The 12,030-nt window shown below is 48.1% G+C and overlaps 2 protein-coding genes across 3 annotated transcripts; one reads left to right on the forward strand and one right to left on the reverse strand.

Annotated features, from left to right (window-relative positions):
* The first annotated feature begins 716 nt into the window (after positions 1–716).
* On the forward strand, positions 717–4,535 carry LOC109744472 (uncharacterized). Of its 2 annotated transcripts, XM_020303594.4 has the most exons (7): positions 717–1,555; positions 1,646–1,793; positions 2,025–2,078; positions 2,173–2,264; positions 3,370–3,605; positions 3,791–3,964; positions 4,060–4,535. In XM_020303594.4, the coding sequence occupies exons 1-7, from the start codon at positions 858–860 to the stop codon at positions 4,155–4,157; spliced, it is 1,500 nt and encodes a 499-aa protein (XP_020159183.1). In that variant the 5' UTR covers positions 717–857; the 3' UTR covers positions 4,158–4,535. The 2 variants fall into 2 exon arrangements, with proteins under 2 accessions (XP_020159183.1, XP_073364710.1); XM_073508609.1 differs by lacking the exon at positions 4,060–4,535 and having other exon boundaries at positions 751–1,555; positions 3,739–3,964.
* Positions 4,536–5,040: 505 nt separating this feature from the next.
* On the reverse strand, positions 5,041–6,814 carry LOC109744457 (uncharacterized). Its single transcript, XM_020303577.4, has 2 exons — positions 5,966–6,814; positions 5,041–5,587 (listed from the first exon to the last, which is right to left on the reverse strand). The coding sequence occupies exons 1-2, from the start codon at positions 6,411–6,413 to the stop codon at positions 5,382–5,384; spliced, it is 654 nt and encodes a 217-aa protein (XP_020159166.1). The 5' UTR covers positions 6,414–6,814; the 3' UTR covers positions 5,041–5,381.
* Positions 6,815–12,030: the final 5,216 nt, after the last annotated feature.

Raw genomic sequence — 12,030 nt, forward strand, 5'->3', positions numbered from 1 at the left:
GTTGACCGTATGTAAACTATCAAAATATAAATTATATGATACAGTAAGTATATTATTGGATTTGTATTTGGAATAGGTTTTCGATAGTATAATTTTTGTGACTTATAGTTTACATTTTATTAGAAATTAATAGTAAATTTTTAGCATAAAATAAGAAGGGCCCCACAAATACCTGACGGAGGTAGTACAAAATAAGAACTGACTGCATATGTACTCCCTTTGTGCTTGAAAAAGTGTACTTTCAACTTTGTTGAAAAATTAAACTTTTTTATATCTGACCATATTTATACAATAATACACCAACGTTTATGCCATCAAATTAGTAGCATTAAATTCATAATAAAATATATTTTCAGCATATACCTATTTGGTTTCACAAACATTGATATATTTTTGCACAAACTCGGTCAAACTTTAAGATAGTTTGACTCTGCAATAAAGTTGAAAACACACTCTTTGAAGGACGGAGGGAGTAGGTGTTTTCCTTTTTGCAATAGGAGTAGATTTTTGGGTCTTTCGGACCAGCTCAAATTTCAAACTTCAAACGGGCCTGATGAAACGGTACTTCAGTCTGCCTGCCACTCACAGTGATCGCATTGGACCGACCTGTGTGGGTCCGCTTCGCTTTTTTCCGGGAAGAAGGGGCCCACTCCGCGGCAACGTGTAACGCGGCAAGGTCACGGAGCCGTGAGCGAGCCGTAACGGTTCCGTGGGTCGCGCCCGTTCCCCATCACCATAACCTGCGTACCACCGGCACCCACCCCCAGCGGCCAGCGAGCGGGGGTAACGTCGTCACCCTAACGCCGCCGCCGTGGCCGGGAGCGGAGCCCGCGGCGCAGCCCTAACGCCGCCACCCCATGGCCTCCTGCGACGACGACTTCGGCCTCCTCGGTGACGACGCCCACCCCGCTCCCCAGCCTTCCGCCCAGCCGGCCCCGCCGCAGCAGGCCCAGGGCTTCTGCTTCGTCGAAGCCCCGGCCGCGGGCTCCGGCGCCGGCCCCGGCCCCTTCGCGCCGGCCCGGGAGGAGGGCAACCACAGCTCCGACCGCGGGAAGGCGTCGCACCACACCAAGCGGCGGAGGGACCGCGCGGAGGAGTTCAGCGATGGGGGCGAGTACTGCTCCTACATCAGCGGCGGGGGGAGGAAGGGCCGTGGCGGCGCCGTCTCGTCGGACTACCGGAAGGATCGGGAGGAGTGGACGGACGGCGCCATCAGCAGCCTCCTCGACGCATACATGGACCGGTTCGAGCAGCTCAACCGAGGGAATCTCCGGGGGCGGGACTGGGAGGACGTCGCCGCTGCCGTTACCGACGGGCAAGGCAAGAGCAGCGGGGGCAAGAGCGTGGAGCAGTGTAAGAATAAGATCGACAACCTCAAGAAGCGGTACAAGGTAGAGTGCCAACGCATCGCCGGCTCCGCCTCGGCCAGCCTCTGGCCCTGGTACAAGCAAATGGAGCAGATTATGGGCAACTCCCCATCGCCCGGCACCCCCAAGCCGCCGGCGGCCACCAACGACGACAAGCCGCGGCAACAGCAGCAGCACAGCAACAAGAGGTGGCTCATTTTTACATCTTTGCTCTCATTTGTTTGGGGATCTAATGGTCGAGAGTCTAGAGATGAGCTGATGCTTATCTTTGCTTGCAGGTACCCTTCTTCCGGCACTGGCCACACTACCACCATGGTTCCTTATTCCAGATCGACTCCTCTCTCGAATCCGAAATGGAAAAGGGTACTTCTGAAGATTGGGGGGACTGCATTGGCTGGAGAAGCTCCTCATAATGTTGACCCTAAGGTAGTACTCCCTCCGTTTCCTAATACAAGACCTTTTAGGTTTTTCTTGACTCATATGTATCTAGACACATTTTAGTATGTGTGTTCACTCATTTTAGTATGTATGTAGTCGATATGTTGAAATAGCTAAAAGGTCTTATATCAGGGAACGGAGGAAGTATTTGTTAGATATGCGCAGATCTTGTTCATTGCTCTCCTGAATTTTTCACACAGAGCCTTGTGACCTTGCCAGGTGATCATGCTGATTGCCAGAGAAGTTCAAGTGGCATGCCGCCATGGTGTTGAGGTAAATAGAATACATTCATTCTACTATTCTAGACATACATTTTGTAAATATCAAGCGATACAGGCCAAGCTAATATTGCATTTTGTCCAATCAGGTGGCTATTCTCATGGGAGGCCGGAATGTATTCTGCGCTGACTCTTGGGTTGCTGCCACTGGCACTGATAGAGCTTCAACGCATCCAATTGGGTAATTATCTCGGAATCATGTCATTGTTAGCTTTCTCAAATCTAAAAGAGTTAGGCTGCTTGCATACCAAGATGAGAAACAGAGTAGTATATGGAGCCAGCTATATTAGGGTAATTATGTTAGAATTAAGCCGGATGATAGCTTTTCCTTGGGTTTTGTTCCAGTGCACAGATTGGTTGAGGCTGGTCCAATCTGTGTGTCAATAAAACTACTTTGGAACTATTCTTCACATGCTCGTTTTAATGTATCATGGATTTGCAACCAGGCATATATATTGCAAGTGCCAGTATGAATTATACATTACACTGAAGCTACAAATGTTTACTGACATAGCCAGAGCCTCAGTGACTCACCAAGCTTAAGAACTGGAAGTAGTTGTTTTAGTTTAAAGTATATTTATTATTACGTTGTATAGAGTTTTGCTTCAGCAATCCCCCCTAAAAGTATGCATGAATCTTGAAATTAATTAAAAAGGGTATTCTCGTACAGTCACGATCAACTAACTCTAACCCGTATTCCCCCAATGGATCAAACAAGATATCAGAACAATCTAAACTCCACCTTTAATCCGCGTCGAAATCTGTAAACTTTTCGGGGGGAGGGGGCAGTACCAAACAGTCCTCTCTGGTAGGTGATCCTGAGCAAGCTGCCAGGCTAGGTTAGACCTTTTATCCCATTATTTTTTTAAGTTGGGCAATTTCATGTGCCGCTGATCCCAAATAATATATATGAGAATTGTGGTTTGCTCTTTTGATCTTTACTACGTATAATCCTTAGCTGTAGACTGACAACTACGGTACAGACTATTGTTTGATCTTCTTCATTTCAATCCCCATCATTATTTCAGTGCATCAGACTTGGTAGCTTTTGTTTGAGTGTTTCAATAGACAATCAATCATTCACATCTGTGATTTCCTACTAAACAGCGACCAATGGAGCTCAATTTTCATATGGTTTGTTCTTATTTTCTACATCTTTAGCTAGAAAACATGAATTCATGCTGACCATCAGGCTTGCATTACACTTTTCCTGTGGATCCTAGCTTTCCTTCCGTGGTTGGCCACATGTGTATGTATTTATGGTGCTCTTTGAAATTTTTTTTCAGAATGATGGCAGCAGTGATGAATGCAGTATTGCTCCAAGCGTCACTAGAAAAAATAGGTGTGGAGACACGAGTCCAGACTGCACTGATGATGCAAGAGGTTGCAGAACCATACATAAGGCGGCGAGCTATCCGCCATCTGGAAAAAGGAAGGGTTGTTATCTTTGGTGGAACTGGTGCTGGTACAGGAAATCCACTTTTTACAACAGATACAGCTGCTGCACTGAGAGCTTCTGAAAGTATGTCGGTTAATCCTCTCCCAAACTCCATCCTGTTATTTCTAACAGGCCTGTTCAGTATTTAGCTTGCGCTAACATCTTTTCTTGCCTAAATGTGTATTTTGTTTTGCTGTTTTTATTTTCTATGAGAAAGAGAACATCAGCTTTTATGGAGAGGAAATCTAACCAGATGTGCTGTCAACCAGTCAATGCAGACGTTGTCCTTAAAGGTGTCATTGGAGATGATGAATATGGTTGTCCTCCTAGGAGCAACGGTAGTGCACCATTTGAGCACATCTCATTTAGGGAGTTGGCAGCAAGAGGAACCAGCAAAATGGACATGACAGCAATTACATGTTGTGAGGAGAACAATATTCCTGGTTAGTTTCTCTATGAATCTTTCATTTCAAAGTTGTGTTTAGCGCCTCCTCTGGCAGTATACATAAGATGATTTGTGTGTGTTCATTTCTTGCAGTTGTCATCTTTAACATGTTAGAGCCTGGTAACATGTCCAGAGCTATTTGTGGCGACCAAGTAGGTACGTTAGTTGACCAGTCAGGAAGGATAACTTAATTCACAAGGGGGGTTAACTTTGTTGTAGCATTGGGACATTCTTATTCTCTCACGGCAGCGTGCATCTTCGTTGATTGCATGGATCTTTGTGGATGGGAGAGATGGTAATGTTCCTCGGAGAGAAGGCTCACACCTTGATTTGCATCGGGTGCTCGTTGTTTGTAGCGGCTCTGCCATGAGAAGTTGTTTGTTTGTAGTATCTGTCTGTAATGTGATGGTTAGACTAGTTGAAGAGCCTTGTATAAAGTCGTATTTATGCCTGCGTATGGCGTTAGGTCAGGTCAACAGAATGTTGTATTGTGCTCTAGTAGTAACTTGTAACGCTGTTGTTGAGCTGTAGTGTTGTACTGTATTGGAGAAAGGCATTTTTCTTCCTTCCGTGCTCTAATGAGTGATGGCTGTCCAGCAAGTGTGCTGTGCGATGTTGTCATTTCTTTTTCGCATCAAACATTACCAGCTAGAGAACCGGATGATGCACTACTGTGGAACTGTGTCCTGCTTAGAATCGAATATTGTTTGACGGAGAACGCCTTACTGAATGCAACCTGTTTTGTTACCTTTGTTGTGGCCGCAGGTGGTTCATTACATAGTAGGCATGTAGTCCCAGTCTGGCATTCCGAACTCCTGAACCTTAATGTGTTGCTGCTGAGATTTGTCAACAAAATGCGAGAGATGATTTCAGATGTTCTTTTAATCTTTCGTTAGCTGTCTCGTGTTCTGACGATTAAGTAGATTTGAGTATTCGTCGATTTTGGTCCAGAAGAATGTGCCGACGGTGGCATCTGCAACTGTATCTTTCTTCACGCAAGAGGGTGGGGGGGGGGGGGGGGGGGGGGGGGGTCAAGAGCAGCCAGTAGTACGTAGTTTCCTGCCCACTTGCATATGTGATCCGTCCATACATGGCCGGTCAATCTCCTCTACTTGCATCCATAATCAGATACAAAATTCAATAATTACACATCATGCTTCCTGTAGTCTATAACAATCTTAATTGCCCGGGCACGGTCCCGGGAACTGTCCTAATCACGCACCTGATATTTCCTACTATCTGAATCTGGCGTGGCTGAGCCGAGTGGATCATGACGTTTCCGCCTAAACAACGAGATACTATCAGGCACCAGCACGCTACGGTCTTATCCCCTGAAGCTCTGCGTGCCAAACCAATTCGAGACATGGACCGAGGGTGGGCAGTGATCATCATGGATGATGAAGTGTGCCCGCTCGCTACATGGTCGGCCAGAACGGCATGTAGCGCAGCCAGGCCGGCGGTTCGCCCGCTGACGTAGGCGCCTCCCCGGCGTTCCTGACACCGCTTGCTCCGGCGGAGGAGCAGGAGGACGAGGAGGTCTGGACGGCGGCCGAAGAGGACCTGGGGCACAGGAAGAAGCTCCGGGACCCTAGCTCCATCACCTTCTCCCTCGGGTCCAAACCTGACCAATGAGTCCACAACATTTACATGATCAGTGAATGATCCTTCACTTACTGAACGATGCAGATCATGCTCACTAAAGGATCAATGGTTGACTTGATACTGTCAGTGGGGCTAACGAGTAAGAGAAAGGGAAAACAGACCATTGACACATGGGCCCATGCATTGCTTGTTGAATAAGTTCAGGGGTTTTCTGAGGAAACAAATGGTCTGATTCATCTCGCCGGCTATTCTCGAACCAAGTTCATGCCGGCATATGGCCAGCTTGGCCAATACTGACTACTTGGGCTTGTGCTGGCTTTCCACTTTGATAGTTGTGTGGTGCAATTCTGGAATGAAAAACAGAGGGTGCTGTGGACTTCAGGTGCAACAGACTTACTTTCCAAGCTGAACTGGGAGTAGTGTAGGCCGAAGGTCGACGGGTCGGTCGCCGGCAGCAAGGGCCGCCTGCCCTCCTTGACGTAGATCCCCACGGAGGCGGCCACGAGGTCCGCCACGCTCCACTCCGCCGACGCCATGACGTGCAGCGGCCACAGGCTCCTCTGCACGGTCACGTTCACCAGCACCTTGCTCGGCGTCCTCCGGACCGCCAGCTCCGCCAGCGGCTCGCCGCCGTCCGCGGCGCGGAAGCTCCTGCCCCTCACGCCGGCGAGCAGGTCCGGCTGCGTCTTGGGCCTCTGCTTTGGCAGCTGGTGCCGCTGCTCCGCCCCGCGCCCGTGGAACGACGCCGACCGCTGCCCCGGGCCTCGCAGCAGTTGCCCTCCTGCCTCCTGCCTTTGCCGGTCGCCGGAGCAGCTCTTCTCGAAGGAAGGCGCGTGAGGAGGCATCGCCCTTGCTGGCGGTGACCCGCAGGCACTGCCGCAGAAACAGCTCCAAACACCCGGGCGATCAGACGGCGCGCGCAAGGATCACGGCTGCCGGCGGCAACGTGCACGGGAGCCGGACGGCGAGGTTGTCCATGCAGAAACAGAGCATGCCGTATGCAGCTGCAGCTGGTCCTATGGCCATATAAGAGCCAGCCGAGACGAAGGCGAAACAGGGCACAATTAAAGCAAGGAGAACCGAATTTTCAAAGGTGGGAAGCACAATCAAAGCCAGAAGCAACTGGGAAGTGACTTGTACCGGAGAAAGGTGAGATGAGAACGGCACGGCAGACATACACATGGAATCATTGTAACCATTGGTGATTGGCTTGTCAATTATTGGAGCACGATTGCCTCTCCTCCACAAATTAAGTACTACGTTTATATTTATTTATTAAAGTCGCCACTAAGGGCAAAACACTCTTACATACTAACTCAAAAGAAATTTGGTAATTGCAAAGTCATGCCCATTTGATTTCTATTGCATTGACTTTGCACCACGCTTTGGTTGATGCACTATATATAAAAGACGAAAGAACCTTTCAAAAAAAATGTTATGGAAAGTAGTGCGAAACAGAACCCTTGAACTTGCAAGATTCAAGCTTACACTGAGGAGCATATGGATAGAGGACTTCAGGGACTTGGAGTGGTGAGGTTTTTTTCGACAAAGGGTGAATTTTATTGGCTCAAAAGAAGCATCAAGAGGATACAATATAATGAACATACACCCGGCCTCTGCATAACTAGGATGCACACAGCCAACCCAACACAAACGCTAAAACACACCAACGACTAGCAAAGTCATAAGACCAAAAGCTATGAATAGGTGTGAAAAGGAAAAAAGAAATAAAAAAGCCCCAAAGCGATCAGATCAGCGAACGACAAACTAGAACTGCGACCATATCCGCACCAACCATTGACACCACATTGACGACGAGGATCTTCAACAACAACGCCTTCAAGAAGGAAGCGACACTCAAGCGCCGCCGTCGCCGGATCCAACCAAAAAGGCTAGAATCAAAGTTTTCACCCTGAAGAAACAGTCTGAACGTATCCGAGCAATGCCTCCAACAAGGTCACGATGTAAAAAAAACATCGCCATTGCCAGGGATGACCACTCGGGTCTGACCTAGGCTTTCGCCCCGGAGCTCGAGACCGGGTGCTCGCAGCACCACCATCAAAGTCACACATGTGTTGTCGCCGCCGCTTTTCCACAATCCAAGCAGCTGCAATTTAACCGCCGCCACTCCAACAACATTCCTTTGCGTCAAGTCATTGTCCATAATTTGTACCTCACCACCGAAAGTCATTCACCGGATCAAGAGATAAAAACTCCCGAATTCACTTTGATGACCCCCGATGTCGTGGATCCATAGAAAATCATTCATCGCATCTGATACACCTTGCCGTCAACGCTTCAAGATCTCCAATCGCATCCGCCATGACTTCCTCCATCTCCATCGATGCCTTGGGAATCTTAACTTAGACATGTCCCATGACTCCGATAAGAAAACGAAGCTTCGCGGCACGCCCTCTTGAAACCGTGTTGGCTGATAATGTGAGCGCGCGCGACCCGAATCTTTCCGATGTAGGTATCAAGGGGCGACATACGCCAATCCGTATAAATATCTGACATGGAAGATCCGAGAAATCATGTCACCTCGGCCTGTAGTACTCCCAAGCGGTGGCACCACACCCGAGACTAGTTTGTACGTCGATCGGGAGGTGCCGAACCACGGAAGAGGATCACCAATAGCACACCCTGCAGTGCACGGTGTCAGCACCGAGGTGTGATGCGCCGGAAGGCTAGCCGGTCGCTCATCTTCTCCACGCTCTTGTGCTCAGCCCAGGCACAACATGCATGCGCATGTGCATGACCCTGGTAGTGGAGCGACATACATCCAGCCCAATATTGGCAGATGCGTTGGTTGCTTGGCATGCACGAGGCGTGGACTTGAGAGATCTTGCCGAACACATCTTGCTCGACGTAGCCGATCCATGGAGACAATTGCAGATCCAAAGGTCGGCGTCCTGCCAGATCGGGAGGCTATTGGCGACCAGATCGCGATGCCGCCCAAGTAGGACAGTCGCAGCCAGATCGGCAGACCTGGGATATAGAACGACGACGGCCAGATCGGAAGACCATCAGACTAGAGAAAGAAAAAAGACGAGCGGACATGCCCCGCCGCCGCCGTCCGCCGTGGTACGGCGTCCTCCGGCGGCGGCGTGGTGAACGGGGAGCTGGGGACGGGCCTTCTAAGGTCCCGGCGGCGGCGCCTCCGGAGTCGCCCTAAGCGACCCGGGAGGCAGTTATGGAATAATCCTGCAGGTGATGGAGTGGTGAGGTTGAACACATGTGTAATGAAAGTAATGATCATTCAAGTATGTTTAGATGTGTCTCAAAAGATGCAACTACGAAGATGGTTGGTGACCCCCAATTCTTCAATGACAAGTATTGGCAGGGCTAAGGACATAGATTTTATCTTTTACTGATCCAAGATCACATTGAGTCCATAGCTATGATAATACTATTAACAAGGATCAAGTATGAATGGTGATACTCTTTTTTGCTAAGTGCTTAGAGAACAAACTCCAACATCATGCAAAACATCGCAACCATTTTCCACTATCTATAACTCCATTTCTGCTATTCGGAGCCACCGAGCCAAATCCATTTGGATCCTCTGATCCATTCCAGAGATAGTCGTTGCGATACTATCAAGGTGGGAAGCATGATATGGTGAGGAAGAAAGAGAAAAAGGGGCCACAATGCTACCATTGTAGGAACCGGGGACACATAAGGAAGAACTGTCGAACATGGAGGAATATCGATGGAACCAAAGTGTGCCAGTGTCCTCTACGAGAAGTGATTCAGATGGCTGCCTTCTTACCCTATCAAGTGGGTTATGTGAGGAAGCGTGAATAATAGATATAGCGAACTCTTATCACATGACATCTAACAGAGAGTAGATCACCTTCTACAAATCTAGTAACTTTTACTGATCTATCAAGGTGGCGATGTGCCTCAGTGCACTATGACATTGGAGATGTCAAGATCCAAACTTAAGATGGAATTGAACATGGGATATTAGAGACGTGTCAAGGGTTCAGAGAGAGATGAATTCACTTGGTAAACTTCATGGCAATGGTTATGTCTACAAAGTGGACAATCACAAGAAGACCAGGAGAGTTAAGAAGAGTAAGAAGAAGCTTGTGACGAAGGGAAAGAGAACCAAGAACAACTTGCACAAAGTGTGAATAAACATTGTTGAAGATGCAGCCGAGGAGAAGCCAGATGTGGATTATGTTCAATCAAGGTGACCAAAATGAAGGGGCTAAACTTGGCGGCACTAATGAGAGTGAGCAACAAGGGAAGATCCAAATTCAAGCGTTGAAGATGATAACCACAAGATGATGAGAGCATATTCGTTAAGGTGAAGTTTGGTGGATGACCGTCAAATATGTATATAGGGCTATAGTTGGACTTATTATGTGTAGGGGTTGAACACATGTAAAGCAAACCTATGCATGGCATGGTAGATAATTTTTTTTGCGGGAAGTAGTTAAACTATTTTAACGAAACTAGTAGGTTAGACACAATATCACGAAGGGGTGCTTTGGACGCCCGAGGAAGGGATGACTGAATCGACCATGTTGCAATTTTCAAAAATGTGCCTCATGGGCTCGGTGTGATTTGTCATGGATTATACTTCGTTGACTTAGTATATGAGAATGACCTTTTTTCCTGAGAATTGGGAATGATGTTTATGCTTCCAAGATGTAGGCATAAATTTACCTGTCTACTTTTCTTAATGTTCTAAGCACGTAAATTATAACATAATTTGCAACGATTGTAATACCTGTTCACAAACATATGTTTTTTGGTCCCCTACATAGAAGATAAGACACGCTTTACAACTATTATTTTAAAAATAAAATAGTTCCTGCACCTTTTCTTTTTTTCTTCCATAACCCTAGACAGTTAGGGTAAACTCTCCCCTTTATTGAATTCATGCTCTAGCCACCGATGAAAAGAGACGGACAATTTTTTTCGAATTAATGAAGAGAGACGGACAATATATTTTAACACTCCTACCATATTAAATTCATGTTCCAGCCAGTTGCTCCAAAAGTCCGAACTGATGGAGAGAGGCGGGCAATATATCTCAACACCCTCCAGACTTCATCCCGAGCCCATGGATTTGCCTTCCCTCTGCCTGCCGCTCTGGCAGCCTGTGGCGGGAAGGAGAATCCCGGTGTCTTCGCTCGGTTAGTAGTTTAGGTTGTTTTTTTAGTCCTCGCAGGTGCAACACTCAGGCGGATGGCGATGCTTCTTCCTTGAGTTTGTCTTCCAGGCACCGATCATCCTCGACTTCGTCTGTCTGGACGTAGTCGACGGAGCTCCGACATAGATTCCTCTTATCTCCTCGCGGCAGTGAGATTTGGGTTTCTCGTCATGTGGCGAGGTTTGGTGTCAGGTGCTTCAGATCTACGCAAGGGTTCGACGTCGATGACTGCGGCTTCAGGACACTGGTACTTAAGGGCACGTGTGTGAAGACTTCCGGACTGCCATCGACCATGTCAAGACGGCCCAGTGGTGGAGCGGCGACAACGGCGCATCAGCGACTAATTCTGACGGTAATAGTGGTTGGTCGGTGGTTTCGAAATCTCATTGTAATTTATATCATGTTTGAAATGCTTTGTACTTTTGCTGAACTTTTATAATAGATATTCCTGTAAAAACTTAAATAATACTCCCTCCGTAAATTAATATAAGAGCGTTTAGAATACTAAAGTAGTGATTTAAACGTTTTTATATTAGTTTACAGAGGGAATACTAGATATGATCCTTTTAAAAAGATAGATCCCGCAAAAACAAAGGCTCACCCGCAAAAAAAGAATAAGAACTGAAGAAGGCTAGCGTGCTTTCAAGGAAAAGAAAAGGGCAAGTGGACACCGGAGCTCTAAAAATGCGTCTTCCCTGGCTTGGTAGCTACGTGCGACTCCGCGTGCAGGAGAGCGGAGAGCTACCGCGGCGTTGGGCACGCCTGCGAAAGCAACGGACGAGGGCGACCGAATCAGTGAACTCACCATGGATTCCCATCCCCGTCCATTGACGCAAAAATTTCCGTATAAATCACGACAGATTCCCCTGATCCTGATACGACGCTCGGAATTAGTTCCCCTGTCGTGTGCAAAACTCCGTCCTTGGGTTGTTTAATTTGGCGGCTTGGAGCACAACGGATTGGATTGGACTGGAGTCTTCCGGTCGCGGCCGGGCGGCGCCGGAAAGCGAAGGGACGTACACGGTGGAGCTCGCTACTGGGGGCGGTCTCTCGGGCGGGCTGTGAATGATGGATGGCCTGGTGACGGTGACGTCGACGACAGTGGCAATAATAATGCGCCGACCGCATCTCCTCCTCTCGTCGCGGGCGGCCGAGGGACGGATCCGTTGTGCCCGTGGTGCCGTGGTGGCGCACGTGCCCCCCCGTTGGATTAAGAACTGACGATTTGGATTAGCAGTTTCTAGGATATTGGGATGGACGTCACGTGGAATTGTCTTAGCACTGTTTGATCATGG

The sequence above is a fragment of the Aegilops tauschii genome, chromosome 2 (assembly GCF_002575655.3).
Source record: "Aegilops tauschii subsp. strangulata cultivar AL8/78 chromosome 2, Aet v6.0, whole genome shotgun sequence".
NCBI classification, from domain to species: domain Eukaryota; kingdom Viridiplantae; phylum Streptophyta; class Magnoliopsida; order Poales; family Poaceae; genus Aegilops; species Aegilops tauschii.